Raw genomic sequence first — 19,486 nt, 5'->3', positions numbered from 1 at the left:
CCCACCGTCGCCACCAACCAACCGCCACCATGTCCGAAGAAGACGGGTCCTACCCCCGCCTCACGTCGTACACGGCGCCGCAGGAGATTCTCGACGAGCATGCGCAGATGGCCGAGGAGGACGACGCGCCGGATGAGATCCAGGACCGCGCAAAGTCCAAGCAGATCTCGGCCCGCCAGAGCGACTACCAGCTGCGGAGGTTCAACCGCCGCGATGGGCAGGGCGAGGGCGAGGACGAGAGCTACGAGCTGCGCATGCGCCGTGTCGAGCTCGAGCGCGAGGAGGAGCGTGTGAGACGGCACAAGGAGAAGCTGGCGCAGGAGGAGGCCGAGAAGGCGGCGATTGACAAGCGCGAGCCTGTCGCCGACGACAAGACGCCACCACGGTCCCAGATCGAGGACGACGCGACCCCGCCCCGTGCCGCCATTGGCGACGCTGGATCGCCACCGACTACGCGCAGGAGGAGGTGGGACGAGCCCGAGGCCGAGGTGAAGGAGGAGAAGCCGGACACCGACGAGCCTGCACCGAAGAAGCGCCGCTCGCGATGGGACCAGACGCCCGAGGACAAGGGCGAGGTGGCCGCCGCGCCGAAGCGATCGCGCTGGGACCAGAAGCCTGATGCCGAGGATTCGAGCGCCGTCGCGTCGTCGAGCAACGGCGACAGCAAGCCCGCCCAGTCCATGGTCGAGGACAGGCGATACCGCGCGATCACCGACGACGAGCTCAACTCGCTGCTTCCTGGCTCGGCCGAGGGTTACTCGATTGTTCCAGTGCCCGAGGACTACATGCCCAGCGCGCCAGTCCGCAAGATGGTCTCGGCGTCGTCGCAGCACGCTGAGAGCAGCGGGTTCATGATGCAGGACGAGAACGCTGCGGCCCGGGCCGTCGCCGCGGCCGGTGGTTTCCAGGGTGCGGGAGAGCAGACGGAGATCGACGGCATCGGAACCCTCCAGTTTCTCAAGCCCGAGGACGCGCAGTACTTTGCCAAGGTGCTCGGCGAGGGCGGTGGCGAGGCCGACGACGTCATGTACTCGCTCGACGAGCTCAAGGAGCGCAAGATTATGCGCCTGCTGCTCAAGATCAAGAACGGTACCCCGCCTGTGCGAAAGACGGCGCTGCGACAGATCACGGACAAGGCGCGCGAGTTTGGTGCCGGCCCATTGTTCGACAAGATCCTCCCGTTGCTGATGGAGCGCACACTGGAAGACCAGGAGCGACACTTGCTTGTCAAGGTTATCGACCGTGTGCTGTACAAGCTCGACGATCTTGTGCGCCCCTATGTGCACAAGATTTTGGTTGTCATTGAGCCTCTCCTCATTGACGAGGACTACTATGCGCGTGTCGAAGGTCGTGAGATCATCAGCAATCTCGCCAAGGCGGCCGGTCTCGCCCACATGATCTCGACCATGCGTCCCGATATCGACCACGTGGACGAGTACGTGCGAAACACGACTGCCCGTGCGTTCGCGGTTGTCGCGTCTGCGCTCGGCATCCCCGCGCTTCTGCCCTTCCTCAAGGCCGTGTGTCGCTCCAAGAAGAGCTGGCAGGCCCGCCACACTGGTATCCGTATCATCCAGCAGATCGCCGTCATGATGGGCTGCGCGGTGCTTCCGCACCTGCGCAACCTCGTTGATGCGGTTGCCGACGGACTGCAGGACGACCAGCAAAAGGTCCGCACGATGACTGCGCTGGCGCTCGCCGCGCTCGCCGAGGCCGCTGCGCCGTACGGTATCGAGTCGTTTGACAACGTCCTCAAGCCTCTCTGGATCGGCCTGCGTCAGCACCGTGGCAAGACGCTCGCCGCGTTCCTCAAGGCCATTGGTTACATTGTCCCGCTGATGGACCCCGAGTACGCGGGTTACTACGTGCGCGAGTGTATGCCTATCCTCATCCGCGAGTTCCAGACTTCGGACGAGGAGATGCGCCGCATCGTGCTGCAGGTCATCAAGCAGTGTGCTGGCACCGAGGGTGTCACGCCCACGTTTGTTCGCCAGGACATTCTCCCAGAGTTCTTCAAGGCATTCTGGGTCCGCCGCATGGCGCTCGACCGCCGCAACTACAAGCAGCTGGTCGAGACGACTGTCGAGCTGGCTAGCAAGGCTGGTGTCTCCGACATTGTCGGCCGCATCTCCAACGACCTCAAGGACGAGAGCGAGCCGTACCGCAAGATGGTCATGGAGACGATCACCAAGGTGGTCCAGAACAATGGCGCCGCCGACATTGACGAGCGCCTCGAGGTGCAACTCATCGACGGCATCATCTTTGCGTTCCAGGAGCAGACGCTCGAGGACAACGTTATGCTTGATGGCTTCGGTGCTGTTGTCGCGGCGCTCGGCTCGCGTGTCAAGCCGTACCTGCCGCAGATTGTTTCGATGATTCTGTGGCGCTTGACGAACAAGTCGGCCAAGGTTCGTATGCTGGCTGCCGACTTGACGACAAAACTCGCCCCTATCATCAAGCAGAACGACGAGGACGCGCTGCTGAGCAAGCTCGGTGTCGTGCTGTTTGAGCAGCTTGGAGAAGAGTACCCCGACGCGCTGGGCAGTATCATTGCCGCCGAGGCTGCCATCGCCAACGTTGTCGGCATGACGCAGATGAACCCGCCCGTCAAGGACCTGCTCCCGCGCATGACGCCGATTCTGCGTAACCGACACGAAAAGGTGCAGGAGGCGACCATCAACTTGATTGGTCGTATTGGTGAGTGGTGGCGTGTTTCATGAGTGAGGAGCATGTGCTGACCCCTATCCCAGCCGACCGTGGTGCAGAGTTTGTCGCCGCCAAGGAGTGGATGCGCATCTGTTTTGAGCTGCTCGACCTGCTCAAGGCGCACAAGAAGGCAATTCGTCGTGCGGCTGTCAATTCGTTTGGTTACATTGCAAAGGCTATTGGTCCCCAGGACGTGCTCAGTGTGCTCCTCACCAACCTCAAGGTGCAGGAGCGTCAGAGCCGTGTCCTGTCGACTGTCGCCATTGCCATTGTCGCCGAGACCTGTGGTCCGTTCACGTGTATCCCGGCCATTCTCAACGAGTACCGGACGCCCGAGCTCAACGTCCGCAATGGTTGTCTCAAGGCGTTGGCATACGTGTTCGAGTATGTCGGAGAAATGTCCAAGGACTACATCCACTCGGTCGTCGGCCTGCTCGAGGACTCGCTCACGGACCGCGACCACGTCCACCGGCAAACGGCATGTGCTATCGTCAAGCACCTGACGATTGGTGTCGCCGGCCTGGGCTACGAGGAGGCATTGACACACCTGCTCAACCTCGTGTGGCCCAACATCTTTGAGACAAGTCCACACGTCATTGGCGGTGTCATGGACGCGATTGAGGCGATGCGTATCGGCATTGGACCTGGTGTGGTGTTGAGCTATGTCCTGCAGGGACTGTTCCACCCGGCGCGGCGAATCCGCGAGGTGTACTGGCGACTGTACAACACGCTCATCTTGGGCGCCGTTGACGCCATGGTGCCCTTCTACCCTGCATTGGGGTCGGCAGCGGACCTGGCGTCTGGGCAGGACTATACGCGGCACCACCTGCTGATGTGGGTGTAGAGGGGAGTTGGTGAGAATCGTTACATTGTATCAACATATGCATGGGTAGAGTCGACGAGGGCGATGCGACGTCGATGTTGCACGAGGACACGGCACACGGAGATGACCTCGGACCATTGCCTCATTTCTCAGGGCCCAGCGTGACAGCCACGTCCCGATGACCACCTCCGTGTCCAGCCTCCACCTCTCAACCGCCCATTGTCCCGTCTCACTCACACAACACGCCGCACCGCAAGACAGCCCACCATCGAATGAAGAGCGGCGCGACAAGCAGAAGCAGAAGCAGCAGCCGCAGCAGCCATGCTCTCCACTTCGACGCGACGACCGCCAGCGCCGCCGAGCGCGCGGAGTTCGCTCGAGCATAGCGAGCTGGACCCGTGGGCCGATCAGGATAGCGGGTCCGAGGGGTCCGAGCCCGAGACGGTGGTTGCGCGGGGTGTGCCGGCGGCGCTGGATCTCGACCCGGCACTCGACCCGCCAGATCCCGCGCCGGCGCCGGCGCCTGAGCCCGCGCCGAGGAGGGTGCCGAGCAACATCAAGCTGCGGGGCAGCCCGCGGCAGGCGTCAGCCGCGGCCTTCTCGCCTCGCATCTCGAGCGCGCTGCGCACGCCCGCGAGCCCGGCGGCGTCGGCGCCGGGCGCGCTGGGCAAGGGCGTGCCGCGCGCGACGTCGCACCCTCTCGCGCTGGACGAGCTCGCGCTCGGGCTTCGCAACGGCACGCTCGACGGCAAGATTGCGTCGCTGCGCCTCGAGGAGGGCGGCGACGACAGCGACGACGTGTCGGATGTGTCGCGCCCGAATTTGCGCCGGTTGACAAGCGAGATGGACCGCGCGGTGGCCGAGAGCCAGGGGAGCAGCGCGAGCGCCAGCGAGAGGGGGAGCGTGGATGTGCTCCGCGTCGCGAAGGAGGTGGAAGTGATTGTGCATCAGGTGGGTGTCACCCTGGGAGGGGGAGGAGGGCGCTGACGTTTGCTCGCAGATCAAGCACGGCGAGTCACTACCTGGCATTGCGCTGCGCTACGGTATCGAGGTGAGCAAGTCGACGTACCGCGCTGACCCTAGCTCGCGACCCTGCGCAAAGCAAACAAGATGTGGCCGTCCGACCCGCTGCACCTCCGCACGCACCTGTACGTCCCGCTCGACGCGTGCCGGCCGACGGCCAAGGGCGACGCGATTGTGCGGGAAGGAGGGCAGGTGCGGCTGGTGCCGAGGCGGGCGAGCGGCGCCAACGGCGAGAGCAGCACGAACGGCGAGGGCAGCAGCAGCGGCGACGCCGCCGCCACCGCCGCCGTAGTGCTCGACATTGTGCGGCTCCCAGCATCGCAGCTGCGCTTCTTCCCGCACCAGCAGCGGGGCGAGGCGAGCCGCTCGCACCGCTCGCTCGACAGCGAGGTGGGCCGGAGCGCCGACAGCGTGCGGGCCATGTCGGCGAGCGAGCGGGCGGCGCGGCGGCAGCGCGCGCGCACGCACACCGGCCACTTTGTGCCCGACGACCCGCTCCCGCCAGCGCGGGGCAGCAAGCGCGTGGTGCGGCTGCGGCCGCCGCGCGAGCTCACGCCTGAGATCGCAGAGCCGAGCCTCGCGCGCCGGCTGAGCATGCTCTTCAGCGTCGCGCCGCCCCCAGCGCACCCGCCACCACTGCCGCCGCAGCTACGGCAGGGTTCGCCGCGCGGGCCGGGGCCGGGCTCGGTGCCCACGTCGGGCGCGAGCACGCCGGCGTACCCCGCGCCGGCGCCGGCCGTCGAGCTCGAGATGGACGCGCGCGCCGTGCCCCGCCGGACTGACGTGCGCCCAGAAGACCTGGTGCGCATGGCCGCGAGTGGGGGGCACATCAAGCCAACGCGCCGGCCGACCGACAAGAAGCGCGACTGAGTTGTACAATGCCATAGAGGATGAACTATGTAGCCTACGGCGAGCGCCGAGCGCCGGGCGCGCAGGCGCGAGGCGGGCGGGTGGGCGGGGGGTCCTAGCGGCCTGTCGTGTTGTCGATCGGCGTTGCGCCGTGCACCGCACGCCGCCTACTCGTCGCCCTCCTCGCCATCCCCGTCCATCGGATCTGGCACAGTGTAGACGGGGGGCTCGAACTGCCCTCCGGGCGCGCGCACGCTGGGGCGTCAGCCTCGCCCACGACGCCGTCCCGCTCCAGGCAGCCTCACGCCGCTGCGCGGCGTTCGGACTCACCTCACATACACGCGCTTCCAGCGCGCCCAGCCCAGACGCAGCAGGCTGCCCTCGCCCTCGACGGCGCGCACGCCCTGGGCGCCCTCAGCGCCGTCAATCTCGCGGTCCTCCCACAGCTCGATGTCGCCCGCCGCCTCGGGGACGACGGGCACGCGGCCCTGTAGCTGGCGCAGCGCGGGGACCAGCTGCGCCTTGAGCTGCTGCAGCGTGCTGTTGTCAGCTTGCCCACACGCCCACTCACGTCGCCTCGGGCACGCTCAGGAACACGGCACACTTGTGCAGGTGCGCCGTGATGTGGTGCGTGTCGGAGCGCTTGGGCTGCGCGTTAGCTGGCGGCGCGGGGCGCGCGTACCATTTTGTGTGATGTGGACAAAGGAAGGATGCGAGTTGGACGCGGCGCGAGTTACGTGTTGTTCTCGACAAGTGGAGGTCGTCGCAATTTCGTGGCGCGTGGCGCCCGTCCACCCACACGCCCCGCCCCGCCGCGCGACTCATGCATCACAGACTCATGCGTGAAGAGGATATGGAGGAACAGGCGTGATGAAGGCAGGCAGCTAGTGTAGAAGCCGCCGGGCTATGAAAGTACAGGTCAAGGTTATGCGAGGGACAGTATTATAGCGGCGCGTGGATGCGCCTCGAGTGGCGGCGGGGGTGGCTGGCGCCCCGCCTAGTGGATGAAGAGCGAGCCGAACAGCTGCACCGCCGCTAACACGGCCACAGTGTAGAACCCCTTGGGGTAGCCCCCCGGGTTGTCCTTGATGCTCGCGCCCCACAGCGTGCCGCCAATGGCCGGGCCGATGAAACGCGCACACGACACGACCGACTGGGCCAGGCCGTTGGCGACACCGATCAGATGCGGCGGCGTCATGGCGTTGATCAGAATCATGATCGACGTGTACGCAAACGTGCTGCCGCAGTAACGCAGCGCAGAGATGAGCGACATGAGCGTCATGACAATGAAGCCGCCCTCAGAGTCGGGCGACGCCACGCTGTGCAGCAGCGGAACGAGCAGGTAGCCCGGGATGTAGAGCGCACTGCCCAGGCGGAACATTTGCAGGTGGTTGAACCGGCCGAGCGGAGGGCCAAGTCTGGGGAACAGGTAGAACTGCCAGACAAGCTGCCCAACACACATGAGCGCGACCAGGATCGAGTAGTGCGCGGGGTTGATACCCACTCCACCAGACTTGTAGTCACTGGAGTCAGCGTTGAACCACACGCACACCTACGTCAGGATGAAGGACAGGAAGATCTGGCTGTGGATCGACTCGTGGCACGACAGCATGCCGTACTGGCAGATGACGAGGAGCGGGAGGAGCTTCCAACGAGACTCGGACTTCTCGGCCACCACGGTGCCAGTGCTCGAGGCCGGAGTCGCGACGCGCGTCTCTTGGATGGCTGTGAGAGGCGCGAGAGGGGCGGGAGCGCCAGCGCGGCGAATAGTACCGGGAGGAGAGAACGGGTCGAACGTCGAGTCGTTGTCCGCGTTCTCAAACGCGGCGAGGCCGGGCGTTGAGTTGAGGCTCAGACCAGTGTTGGCAAAGATGGCCGGCACGGGTCCAGAGCCAGAGTATCTGCGGGATGCCGACGAGGGTCTGCGGAGAGCGCGCTGGAGCTCGCTGCCTCCGGACGCCACCCTGGAGCGACCATGGCGGACCGATGACGAGATGTGGCGGTTGTGGTAGCCAGGGGAGGACGGCGACGACTGCATTGGCGTGGCGTTCTCGCCGTTGTCAGTCTGGGCGAGTGAGATCTCGTCGTCATCAATGGCATTGGGGCTGGCGTCCTCGTCCTCGGAGTACTCGTCGTCGTCATCGTCAAACACGTTGGTCTCCTGGGCAACGGCGGCGGAGAGCCAGAGGTCGTTGATGTTGAACGTGTTTTCGTCGGCGGCTGGGGGTCAGCGGGTGTACGACAGAGTCACTCACCAAGGAGGAACTTTGTCGCAAGGCTGACGCGACGCGGGTCGGCTTCGCCCTCGTCGTCGTCGCGAGCAGATGACTGCGACGCGCGACGAGCCTGCTGCATGGCGCGGCGAGCCGCGAGCGTGGGGTGCTTGGAGCGGATACCACCGTAGCCGTAGGCCGTACCCAGGCTGGCCAGACTCTCGCGGCGCAGCTTCATCGAGGTGCTGATAAGGGACTGGCCTGTGGGGCCAGCCTCGTCCTCGTGAGAGGAGAAGACGCGGCTGGGCTTGATGCGAAGCGACGCCACACGACCACCGTCACGCGTCGGCGACTGGGTGTCAGTCCGCGAGGGGACCAGCGGCTCGTCCTTCTCGACCTCGAGCTGGATACGGGATCCGCCACGGACACCACCGTCCCATGACAGGAAGCACGCCATTATCGCGCCGATGAAGAGCACGGACGAGCCCATCAGCGTTGGGAGGAGGTAGGGGCTGCGCTCGAAGAGCTCGATCCGTCCAAGGAAGGTGCCCGGGAAGTTTGTGGCGGGGCTCTCGAACACACCGCCGAGGATCTAAGGTCAGTGGAGCTCAAGGACCGACACATACCGGTCCGATCACACCACCCATGCCCCACATGTATCCGAGGATGCTGTACGCGCGGCCGGCGTTGGTCTCATCTGTAATGTCGCGGATCGATCCTCGGAACTGGAAATGTTAGATGTGCACGCTGCCGTCATTCTCACCACACCGATGGAGCCGCCAAAGATACCTTGGATAAGGCGGACACAGATCGCTTCAGGAAGCTAGGCGTGTCAGCACAGACGAGCCCGGTGACTCACCGAAGACGACGTTCCGAACATGACGAGAGCTACAGGTCAGCATTGTTATTGTGAGTAGGACGCACCAATGGCGCTGCCCTGGGCGTGTCAGTCTGGGTCTCATAAGCCACCAGCGCCACTCACTGCCATGCTTGCGACGAGGACAGCACGACGGCCATGACGGTCCGCGATGCCGCTCCACAGCAACGAGGTGAAGAACTGGGTGATGTAAAACACGGACACGAGGTTGCCTGGGGCGTGAGCTCATGCTTCTGGGCCGACTCACCTGTCCATCTGCCCGCCGACTCTTCAATGTCGTCCTCGTGCCCCGAACTCGTCAAGAAGTCTGTGCAGCGTTAGCGGCGCCGTGACACGTACGCACTCTTGACCATCTTGATCATGAACGGCTGCGATAGGTTGGCGGCAAGGAGCTCTGAGAGCATGCCCTGGGCGTGTCAGAACACGAGAGCGTCGCGCGCGCCTGGTGGCGACAGGTCATGGACGTACAATGCAGAGGACGACGAGCGGGAGAGTGGGCAGGGGGGTAGAGTATGCCGGGCGGATGCCGGGGACCAAGGTTGGGAGCTTTGGTTGCTCGTCATCGTCGTCGTCGAGGCCGTGGTGGTGGTTGAGGCGTGACACGCGGCGCGAGGTTCGGATCGAGCCGCGCGTGGTGGAGAAAGACGGGCGGACGTTGCTCACGCGGCGCGATGCAGCGGACGGCGCGGCGGCGACGGGGGTCGCGAGCGGATCATCTGACCGGCCCGTGCCCGACGTGACGCCGAGCATGGAGCGCTGGCCGTTGCGCGCGAGATGGGCCGCGGTGAATGACCCCGGCGTGCCGGGCGTGCTGTCTGCTGTACCCAGGCCGAGGAACGAGCTGCCTTGGCTTTCTGGGAGGGGAGGGAGAGGCAGCCGCTCGGGCGGCGGGGACGATGCCATGGTGGCGGGGTGTGGGGTTGTTGTTGTTGATACAGAGGAAGTGTGATGTGCGATGGGGGTCGAGTGGAGAGTGCGACGGGGGGGGTGTGGGTGGGGTGAGTGTTGTGGTTGTTGCCGTCGTCGGGTTGAGCCGAGTCAATTCACGACGACGACGTGTTGGCGCGCGGCGGCGGCCCAAAAGGGGAGGACAGGACGAGGACGGAAAGCGCGACGCCGCAGCACCAACTCCTGCAGGAAACTCATTCTCTACTAACCACTCTGTAACCCGCGCCTAACTTTGAGCCGCCTGCATTCATTTGACACGCTGCTCGACTGTTGTTGGCCCGACGCGAGGTCTCAACATGACACTGAGCTAGCCATGCGTGATTAACAGCTTTATGCCTCATTGCGAGTGAAGCGGCAAGGCAAGCAGGCGCCTAGTCGTGTCTGTGACACTGCCTCGACGACGCTCATTAGCAACACCACCCAGGACAGGAACCGCGTGCGTGGGCATTCGTCACCAAGCAAGGACGAGCGGGCTCATGTAACACTTGCGACGCACCAGGGAGGGAGTACTCGAAGCAGTATGAGAACCTCCGGCGGGATGGGATGAGCGGCACGGCAACCCGCTGTTGACATCTTGGCAGGCGGCGAGCTGCACACCACTACGACTACAACGTTCCCATCACAAGCTGCTTCAAGTGTCCTAGTCCACATTGCGCGAGTTTCATCATCACCTCAAGCACTTCTCATGCATCCATTCACCCTCCCTCTTCGGTCTTCCCACCACGTTTACCACTTGCATTCCAGGGCGACTGGTGCATGGGTCAAACAGGGTCCTTCACAACAACGTCATTGATGTTTTGGACCTTTTGTCTCCCTTGGCTCTGGTGCCTTAATGCGGCTTTGGCTGGCAGTGGCGGCAGGCGGCGGTGGGTGGGTGGCACTTGCGACAGTGGAGCCCAGGCAGGTATTGTACAAAATACTCAGTGCTCACGCGACCACTCTCTCTCCTCTTTCCAGTCCACTTGGACCCAACTAACCGGTAACAACGCTCGAGCCAACACCCCCTCGCGCGCACACACCTATACTATCCCGGACTGCATCGATTGCATCACCCCCCGGCATCCACACACGCCGGCTGCAGCCCGCACACGCTCGTGTGACCACATCACAGTTTCGAGTGACCGCCACGCTCGGCCCACCCACGTTCGTCAACGGCCGCCGGCAGCCGACTGACGACGACCACACCGCTTCAAGTAGGAGTTGCAAAAACAAGTCTAGTGCACACCGCGTCGTCGACGTGTCGAACTTTTTCCTCCTCCCACTGTTTCTGCAGCGCGCACCAAAACGTCCACACTGGACATCACCAAAATGCCAGATGGCACGTTCGTGGAGAAGAAGGCGGGTGCACCCTCCCACGGCGAGGCCAACCACAGCCCCGTCATCGACGAAGACTGGGGAGAGATGACCTCGGAGGCCATCATGGCGCGCTGCGTGAGTACCCGCCAGGAGGCAGCCCGCTCACACGCAGACGGCCGGAGCCCCCCGCAACGCGTTCGTCCGGAGCCCGCTCTTCAGACGCGCGTACCTGCTCCTGTTCGTGGTGTGCACGCTGCTCGTCCTCGTCCCGCTGTGGACGCTGCTCTACCTCCCGCGCGCCAACCGGCCGCGGAGGTCGTGGACGCTCAAGAGATGCCTCCGTGTGCGCTGGAGCCGGCGGCTTTGCGCCGTCGTCGCGCGGTGCGAGATCGACTACCTCGGCAGGGACCTGTCTGTGAACCTGGTACGGATGACGTGTTGTATGTTTGCTGACGCTCAGGACCCACTCACGCTCGAGTGGTCGCACCCGGTGACTCTGCAGCCGGCGCCGGCGCACTGGCTGCGCGGGCACGCAGCCGCCATGCTCGACAAGCTGCACAAGTCGCGCGGCAACTGGGTGCCGCACTTTGTCCACCGGTACCGCGCCAGCATCTGGGGCAAGTGGAACCCGCCGGCTCACGCACCCCCGGCCACGCCGTACGGGTTCGCACCGGTGCCCGCGTTCTGGTACACGGGCCGCAAGGCTTCGCCCACGTCACGCCCACGGGCACGGCACCCGGGGGACCCAGTGCTCCTCATGTTCCACGGCGGCGGGTACGTTCTTGGCACTGCGGCCGAGAGCGACTTGACGAGCTCGATCTCCAAGGCGGCGGTGCAGCACACGCCCGTGCGCCACATCCTGTCTGTCGACTACCGGCTGGCCGGGAACGCGCCATGGCCTCTGCCGCTGCTCGACGCCATCAGCGCGTACCACCACATTGTCAAGGTCGAGGGGGTCGACGAGTGCGATCTCCTTCTGGGCGGGGACAGTGCTGGCGCGCACCTGGCGCTCGCACTCGCGCGATACCTCCGCGACGAGGGGCGGGCGCTCGGGCTCAACGGCCCGCGGGGCATCATCCTGCTCAGCCCGTGGTCCGACGTGGGCTTCACGCACTCGTGGGGCACGGACGCGTTCAGCCGCAACGCCGAGAGCGACACGATCGACAACAGCCTGGGCCCCTTTGCCGTCTCGCTGCTCCTCCGCGCTCTCCCCGCCAGCCTGATGCACACGAGCACGTACCTGTCGCCGTCGTCGCAGCTAATCCCGGCGGCGGCGACGGGCCCGGACAGCTTTGAGAACTTCCCTCCCGTCTTCGTCGTGTGCGGCGGGGCCGAACGACTCGAGTCGGAGATCCACGAGCTCTTCCACCGCATCCTGCTGGCGCGCGACAAGCCGCTCAAGGGCGGCGTGGGCGACGAGCTCGTGGTGCGCCCCGACGCCGTGCACGACTTTATGATCTTCCCGCACTTTGCCGACGAGGCGGCCGTCGTCTTTGAGCACATGGACGACTGGCTGCGCCAGCTGCTGCTTACGGATTCCGAGTCGGACGGCGAGGCCGAGGCCGCCGGCGCCGCGGCCGAGGAGGTGGCTGCCAAGAGCCCAGAGCTGTTCGCCACGTCGCCAAAGCTGCAGGCCGCGCTCGCACGGCGCGAGAGCCACCGCGCGAGCCGCGCCGCGCGCGCGTCCCTCCTCGTCGGCAAGAGCCCGCGCCTGCGCCCGTACCGCGACACGCCGAGACTCATGTACGGCGACATGCAGGCCGAGGGTCTGCACCTGATCGACATTCCGCCGCTCGACCTCGACGCGCTGCACCTGCCCCAGTCGGCAGCCGAGATCTTTACGCCGTTCACGAGCCAGATGGAGAAGGGCGAGTGGGACTTTGGCGAGGGCGAGGAGGGGTGGTACGAGGGCGGCGGGAGCGGCGACGACGAGGTCGAAGAGGACGACGAGGACCTGGCGCCTGTGCCCGAGCTCGCGCTCCCGCCGCCCGTCAAGCTTCAGCCGCGCCGGCGCCGCTGAGCGGCCAGAGCCGCTGCACTGTACACATAGCGGCACGCCGCACTGCATTCTCATTCTCACTGTAAAGCCGGGCCGCGGGGGCCCCTGTCTGTACCATACCCGCATAATGCATCTAGCCAGTAACACTCTTCTCTCACACCCCTAGCGCGAGATCTGGACGCGGCGGTCGTAGCCGACGCTGACGACCTCGTACCCGTCGTCGGTGGGCGTGACGGCGACGTCGCGCACGACGTCGGTCGTGCCGGTGCCGGCGCCGCGGCTGCCGTGGGCCTTGAGCGTGGCGCGTTTCTCGCCGCTCAGCGACAGGAGGTGGAGGTGGCCCGTCGGCGTAGTCGTCACGATGCCCGTCCCGTCCGGCAGCCACGCGAGGCGGGGGAGGACGTAGTCGTCTCCCTCTGACCCTGTCCAGAGGCAGCCGAGGCGCTCAGTCTAGGCGCGTCAGCGACTCTCTCCCCAGCTCCTCACCTCCTCCGGCTCGACGCCGTACAGCAGCACGCGCTCCTTTGCCGGGCCGGCATGGTCGCCCGTGAGGCAGGCGAGCAGCCTGCCGCTCGGGTGCAGGGCGAGGTCGAGCACGGCGAAGGAGACGTGCGTGTCGAGCGGGTGCGGGTTGAACGACTTTGTCGCGATCGTCCAGGGGGGGGTGCGGGCCGCGACGGACCCTTCCGCCGCGCCGTCCACATCCATGCCGGCGGCGTCGGGGCCGGCGCCAGGCAGGCGCAGGTACTGCAGCTCGTGGCTCCCGCGCACAGTGAACAGCAGCCACTCGCCGCGGGGGTGGAAGACCATGGCCTCGGGGTTGCCCTCGGTCTTTGCCCTGAACCTTTCCTCGTACCGCAGCGTCGGCTCGGCCGCGAGATCCGCGTCGTCGCCGTCGTCGAGGGTCACGTCGTCCTCCGTAGGGGCGGGCGCGTGCGCGGACGTAACCGCCTCGAAGACAGCCACGCTCTTGTCGTAGCTCGCGGCCGCGAGCCAGCGCCCGTCGTGGCTAAAGGCCACGCGCACGACAAACTTGCCGGCCTGGAACCGCTGGAGCACGGCGCCGGAGAGCACGTCGCTCAGCACCGTGCTCCCGTCCATGCTCCCGCTGGCGAGGTAGCGCCCGTTGGTGGGGTGCACTGCTAGGGCGAGGGCCGGGGCCTTGTGCAGTTCGAGGATGCGCTCGACCTCGCCGGTGTCGTAGTCGATGATGCGGATCGCGCGGTCCGCGCTCGCGGCCACGATCGACTTGGCCCAGCGCGCGACGTACGCCGCGGAGGCGGTGTCAAACGTGCGCCGCGGCAGCGTGGCGACGCGCACGGCCAGCAGGTTGGCGGCCGCGACGTCGTCGACGGTGCGGATGACGGCGCCGAGGCCAGCGGTGGGGGGGAGGGGGGCGGAGGCGAGGGCCGCGAGCGAGGCCGCGCCCTCGATGCCGGCGGAGAGGGTGGTGGCCGCCAGCTGGGCGGCGAGCGCCGCGCTCGCCGCGTCGGCGACGAGCGTTGGCAGGTCGGGGATGGGCGGGTTCGCGGGGTCGGGCGGAGGCGTGCCCGTCGCCCCTAGGAACGGCGGGAGGGCCAGCGGGTAGTTCTGCGCCAGGTAGTGCGCTATCAGGCTGTGCAGGCTCGGCGTGGACATGGTGGCTTGTGGGAGGAGGTGGGAGATGGGAGATGGGTAAGCAAGTTGGCTTGGCCAGTCGAGGTGGAGGTGGAGGTGGCGGCGGGCGGTGGGTGACGTTATTGTGGCAACCGTGAGTGAACCCTCCCCGCTACCCTTCTCCCTTGGCCAGCCATGCCTGCCTACATTACACTCTACAAACGTACGGCCCCGTCTACTTCTTCTTCGACCGCGTCCCCGCAGACGGCACCGGCACCGGCTCCTCCCCATCGTAAAACACCGCCGTCACCACAACCTTGGCAGGCTTGGTCCGGTCCACGTGCCGGTGCCGCTCGGCCCAATTGCCATGCGGGTCAAGCGGGATCTGCGCCGCCTGCTTCAGGCTGCTCGCCGTGGGCGTCGCCGCCGCCTCCTTGCTCGGTCTCCCGTACTCGCCTAACCCGCCGCGGATCACCGTCAGGCCCTTGTCCCAGCGTACCTGGCGGCTGTCGCCCGACGACGCGCTCGAGTCGTCGTTCTCCTCGTCGTCGTCCACGCGTAGCCGCTTTCGTGGCCGAGCAGGCGTCATGTAGTCTTCCTCGTCGCCGGGAGCACGCGCCTGGTGGGGAACACGCTCCACAAGTGGCGTACTCTCCTCGTCGCTCGACTCGTCATCTCCACGGTTCCGCCGACGCGCGCGCTGTTCTCTCCGGACCTTGCGCTCGGCTTCCTCCCGCTCAGCAGCCGTGCGGATCTTGGCCCCGGGAGACGGCGGACGAGGGCCGGGGATACGCACAATCTGCCGGTCGATTGAGCAGTAGTAGACTTGATTACGCATCGTGTTGCGCGTCGTGGCCGCTTTCAGTTCCTTCTCGGACATGCCCGGGGCGATCGAGGGCACCACCGCAGGCGGCGCGCGTGGTTTCGGGGCGGCGATCTGGACGACAGGAACGGTGCGGGGGCGTGGGACGCGGCGGGAGCGCCGGCCTGGCTCTTCGGGTTCCGGCTGCGGCACGGGGGTCTGGTTGGCCTGAGGAGTCGCGGTCGTCTCCGTCTCCGGCTTAGCCTCATCCATCGTGGCGGGCGTGGCAGTCGACTCGGTGGACTCCGAGGGCAGCTCAGCCGACACCGCTTCAGATGACGTCGCGGTTGACACCGACTCGCTCTCGGCTGTGCCCACCTGAGTCGACTCTGAAACTTGTGACGCTGCATTGTCCTCCGCCTTGTCGGCCTCGCTGTCGTCACCCTGGGCTCGGTCCCCTGGCTCGGACCCAGCCTCCGGACCCTCAGAGCCGTCGTTATCCACGGGTTTGGGCTCCTCTGGTACTGACGACACCATAGTGACCGCGGAAGGCATCGACGCGATGGTCCGCTTCGAGTCGCTCATCGGCGCCCGTCGAACAGGCCCAGCTAGATGGGCTCTTAACGGAGTCCCCAGTCCACGAGAGGGAGTTCCCATCTGATTGTCAGTCAACGTCGAAGGCCAGAAACTCACGCCGAGCATCCGCTGCGGGGTCGGCGTCGCTGCGACGCGCGATGGGCCATCACCAAACGCTCTCTTTGCCTGCGTCATAGGGCGAATCGGTGAACGGAAGGCCGGCTGCGACAGGGCTGATTGGAAGACAGGGGCCGGCGCACTTGGGGCAGCTGGGCCACCCGTGTAGCCCGAGAGACCACCGAGCATCGGACGGGACACAGGCGACTCGCGAACCAGACGTGCTGCTGCTGGTGACTCCCTTGCGAGTCGCGATGGCATTGGTCTTGACGGCCCTCCGCCACCAACTGCCACAAGAGAGCGAGAGAGCGGCGCATGCATGGGCACTGGGCGTTTCAGTGGCACCACAGTGGCAGCCTCTGCGTCGGGGAGCTTGGTCCTCTCAACAGCGGTCCGTGTCAACTTTGCGGCACCCAGGGGGCGAGTCGGTTGAGCTGGAGGAGCCATCGACCTTTTCAGAATGGGGCGAGGGATCCCAGGCTTGGCCGATGACACCGAAGACAGCGTGGAAGCGCGGTAGGAGGGAATGGCCGATGTCACGGGCCTGGAGGGAGCAGGTTTCGTAGCGGGCACTGGGCGAGGCGCTGGGCGACCATCGACAAGCCGTTTCGGCGCGCTCAAGGCTGGGCGGGCAGGCTTCGACTCGTCACGGGTCTCGCAGCTCTTCGGTCTCGACGGCAAGCTCCGAGTCATATCAGCGGCGCGAGAGGGAGGCCGAGGGGCGGCCGCTGAGCTGGACATTGCCTTGGACGAGGCACCGAGACTGGAAACCTTGGGGGTGAATGCCGCTTCGAGTTGGTTACGGAGAGCCTTGCCTCTCTCAGCAGCCTCGGCTTCCTCCTTGGCCGTTTTCTTGACATTCTCGGTGGTGGAGCCGAGAACAGACGACGATTTGAGGACGCGATTAAGCTTTTGACTTTGCACAGAGCTCGACATTGGCCGTTGCGACGCTGGAGTGCTCTCGCTCAAGCGCACAGATGTCGGAGTGGGGAGCGGGGCTAGTCGAGAAGGGGTTGCGTGGGTGAATGGCGCCGGGGGACTGTCCAGAGCCGGGAGTGAGACGCCCTCGGCCTTTCCGGCAGACGTTGGCGCCTGCGTGACTTCATCTTGAAAGCCCCGTGGCTCTAGACCACGGAGCGGTGTTGAGGTCGACTTTGTTGGCGATGGAACAGCAAAGACGGGGATAACAACGGGTCCGCGACCGACAGGAGAGTTCATGTCAGACGCGTACGAGATGTCTGCAGCGTCTGCGTCAGACTCGTCGGTGCTTTCGACCGCGGTTGGCAGCTGAGCCAGTGGCGCGGAGTCCTCGACGAACGGGTCGGCAGGAGACGGCGTGGATTCGTCCTTGGCCCCTTCAGAGTCTGTCGTCAGGCTCGAGTTCAAGCTGCTACTGCCATCGGTTTCGCCGCTGCTCCCGAAGAAGATATCGCAGTCGGCATCGTTTGCCCTCTCGAGGTGGCCAACTTCGGGGTCGTCAATGTCGAGCACGCTCAACCCGCCCATATCCAGGTTCATGGAGAAATCTGTCGCGTCAGCGGGGTCTGGTGTAAAACTCACCGTCAGAGTCATTCCCCTTGATAAAGCCAAGAGTGACAGTAACGTCGTCCACAGGCTGGCCTTCACTCAAGTCGTCCTCTTCTGAAGAGTATTCTTGCTCTGGGATAACCGTGTTCTCCTTGTCCATCTCCTCGTCGTGTTCGATAAATACCTCGGGTTCGGGCGAGTGTTCGTCGATGCGCATGGACTCGAGCACGGTGGTGACCTCGGCCTCGTCTCGAGGTGTCGATTTGCTTGGACCAGCCGAGTTGCTCTCGTCCTCATCTTCAGAGGGCTTCTCGAAGAAACCGCCCTCCCACACCTTCTCGCCTGTTGGTGGCTCGGTACCAGGCAACAATGTCTTGCGGCGGACAAACTCGCGCGAGTCTCGTTTCTTGACGCGGTTGGCTAGCGAGGGCCGCCTTGCAGGTGCAGCCGCAGGTTCCGGAGTGGCTGGTAAGCCTGGCGTCGAGCGCGAGAGCGCCGCGATGATCTTGCGCTCGACGGGGCGATGTGCGCCAAAGAAGACACCGGCCTCGTCATCCGACGACGAAAAGTCGAGCACATCGGTATCTGTCAACAGTGTATCATCACCGAGTGATGGTGATTCTGCCATCAACGGCTTGGATGGCCCGGGGGAAGGTCCGTGTTGGCCTCTTCGTGTTGGCGTCGAGGGCGACATGGTGCTGTCGAGATGTGGAGTCGCCAGGCCAGTGGGGTATTACCAAGAGCAGCGCTTACACTACAAGAGACGGCCCGAGGAATGGATGCGGAGTCTGGGAGGGAAGAGTTGTTTGATGGAGTGAGCTGGCGGGGTGAGCCCAGTCGGTTTGTTGTTGTTGGGTTCAGGTTGACTTGTTGGGTGGGTTGTCAGGGTTACGTAAACAAAGAAACACGTGGCTTGTGCATGGCAGCCTCCAGGGGCACTGACGGTATGACGGCATGTACACGTATAAAATGTTATCAAATTGCTTCCTTTTGGCTGCGGGCCGCGTAGGGTGGGGAGAGGAGGGGAGCGCAAGGGGGGTGGCGTTGGGCCTAAAACGTGATGGGATTGCTTCAACAGGAGAGGCGCCAGACAGACCTTGGCACTGACGCGCGCGCAGCCGACGCGACGAGACAAGGTGAGACAACAATAGGGAGCAAGCACCAGGCGCGTGCATGAGGCGCTGCACACCACCCACTTGTGCGCACACACTGTGCATTGTTGCAAGCCGGTGGAAAGGGGCAACGAGAGATGCGGGGGAGGGGGAGCAGCAACAAGCACGAACTCGACAACTGTCAAGGTTTGTTGTGTGCATCAGGTTTACGCTATCATTTTATCCACAGCATTGCTGCTCGAGCTTGCTTGTCAGAGCGCTTTGGGTTGGGTTGGGGTTGGCAGCAGCTTGCTTGGGGATACGCACTCACTGCGGGGAGGGTTTATCGAGGTTTGTTTGGCAACCTTCCTCCCTTCTCTTGCGCCAGTGTTACCATCAGCTGGGCAATGCATTTGAACAAAGCAAGACCTGATGCCACGCTCGCTCGCTCGCTCGCTGCGTTCGGTTCAAGAGAAGGACTGCATTCAACTCTTGACCTAGGATGGGTCGTCTTGCCGCCGTTGCCTCTGCCCTGAAGCCTGAAGCCGTCTGTCCCTGGCTCTCACCCACTCAGACACTGTCTGCCGCCCTTCTCCTTACCCCACGCCTGCCTCTGCCCTAAGCATTAGGCTATTTGCCTTGCCGCGGCGGTCAGGTCGCAATAGAGTGGTGGTCATTTTGTAGGCGACGAGCAGTGACGCGCGTGTGGGTAATACAAAGCCATCAAGCGCGCCAACGCCAGCCAGCACGCCGCCGCTCTTCAGGTTCCCGCGTCGCCGCCTCCGCCTCCGCCGCCTCCGCCCCCTGCCACCCGCGCGCGACGCCGCCCTGCCAACGTGTAATTGCCTTTACTTTGGGTATTACTCGGCTTGTATAGCGCCTGCGACTTGACGTGGTGGCCATTTGACTCTGACTGGGCCAAAACGCGGCCGCGCATAACCTACCTACCTACCTAGCCGGACCCGCCAGACTGCGACTACGACGACGACGACGGTCAGACTACGAAGGTACGACGACGACGGATCCCACAAACCACCGCTACC

The 19,486-nt window shown here is 64.9% G+C and overlaps 7 protein-coding genes across 7 annotated transcripts; 3 read left to right on the top strand and 4 right to left on the bottom strand.

Annotated features, from left to right (window-relative positions):
• Positions 1 to 29: 29 nt before the first annotated feature.
• On the top strand, positions 30 to 3,550 carry prp10 (U2 snRNP component prp10; the record flags this gene model as incomplete). The annotated part of the gene is made up of 2 exons (XM_069357126.1): positions 30 to 2,697; positions 2,751 to 3,550. The coding sequence occupies 2 exons, from the start codon at positions 30 to 32 to the stop codon at positions 3,548 to 3,550; spliced, it is 3,468 nt and encodes a 1,155-aa protein (XP_069205063.1).
• A 300-nt stretch (positions 3,551 to 3,850) lies between these two features.
• Q8F55_008741 (uncharacterized protein) lies at positions 3,851 to 5,422 on the top strand (the record flags this gene model as incomplete). Its single annotated transcript, XM_069357125.1, has 2 exons — positions 3,851 to 4,480; positions 4,613 to 5,422. The coding sequence occupies 2 exons, from the start codon at positions 3,851 to 3,853 to the stop codon at positions 5,420 to 5,422; spliced, it is 1,440 nt and encodes a 479-aa protein (XP_069205062.1).
• A 146-nt stretch (positions 5,423 to 5,568) lies between these two features.
• On the bottom strand, positions 5,569 to 6,086 carry Q8F55_008740 (uncharacterized protein; the record flags this gene model as incomplete). The annotated part of the gene is made up of 4 exons (XM_069357124.1): positions 5,569 to 5,656; positions 5,732 to 5,941; positions 5,973 to 6,049; positions 6,084 to 6,086. The coding sequence occupies 4 exons, from the start codon at positions 6,084 to 6,086 to the stop codon at positions 5,569 to 5,571; spliced, it is 378 nt and encodes a 125-aa protein (XP_069205061.1).
• Positions 6,087 to 6,398: 312 nt separating this feature from the next.
• On the bottom strand, positions 6,399 to 9,394 carry Q8F55_008739 (uncharacterized protein; the record flags this gene model as incomplete). Its single annotated transcript, XM_069357123.1, has 11 exons — positions 6,399 to 6,924; positions 6,958 to 7,621; positions 7,657 to 8,206; positions 8,241 to 8,339; positions 8,378 to 8,437; positions 8,474 to 8,502; positions 8,539 to 8,551; positions 8,597 to 8,703; positions 8,739 to 8,798; positions 8,835 to 8,898; positions 8,960 to 9,394. 11 exons carry the CDS (start codon positions 9,392 to 9,394, stop codon positions 6,399 to 6,401), a joined length of 2,607 nt encoding a protein of 868 aa, XP_069205060.1.
• Positions 9,395 to 10,747: 1,353 nt separating this feature from the next.
• On the top strand, positions 10,748 to 12,755 carry Q8F55_008738 (uncharacterized protein; the record flags this gene model as incomplete). The annotated part of the gene is made up of 3 exons (XM_069357122.1): positions 10,748 to 10,870; positions 10,908 to 11,159; positions 11,196 to 12,755. 3 exons carry the CDS (start codon positions 10,748 to 10,750, stop codon positions 12,753 to 12,755), a joined length of 1,935 nt encoding a protein of 644 aa, XP_069205059.1.
• A 141-nt stretch (positions 12,756 to 12,896) lies between these two features.
• Q8F55_008737 (uncharacterized protein) lies at positions 12,897 to 14,372 on the bottom strand (the record flags this gene model as incomplete). The annotated part of the gene is made up of 2 exons (XM_069357121.1): positions 12,897 to 13,184; positions 13,221 to 14,372. 2 exons carry the CDS (start codon positions 14,370 to 14,372, stop codon positions 12,897 to 12,899), a joined length of 1,440 nt encoding a protein of 479 aa, XP_069205058.1.
• A 193-nt stretch (positions 14,373 to 14,565) lies between these two features.
• Q8F55_008736 (uncharacterized protein) lies at positions 14,566 to 18,046 on the bottom strand (the record flags this gene model as incomplete). Its single annotated transcript, XM_069357120.1, has 4 exons — positions 14,566 to 15,789; positions 15,826 to 16,066; positions 16,565 to 17,351; positions 17,386 to 18,046. 4 exons carry the CDS (start codon positions 18,044 to 18,046, stop codon positions 14,566 to 14,568), a joined length of 2,913 nt encoding a protein of 970 aa, XP_069205057.1.
• Positions 18,047 to 19,486: the final 1,440 nt, after the last annotated feature.

This window comes from Vanrija albida (assembly GCF_041260175.1).
Source record: "Vanrija albida strain AlHP1 chromosome Unknown contig_7, whole genome shotgun sequence".
NCBI classification, from domain to species: domain Eukaryota; kingdom Fungi; phylum Basidiomycota; class Tremellomycetes; order Trichosporonales; family Trichosporonaceae; genus Vanrija; species Vanrija albida.
This window is presented reverse-complemented; position numbering and strand designations above follow the sequence as displayed.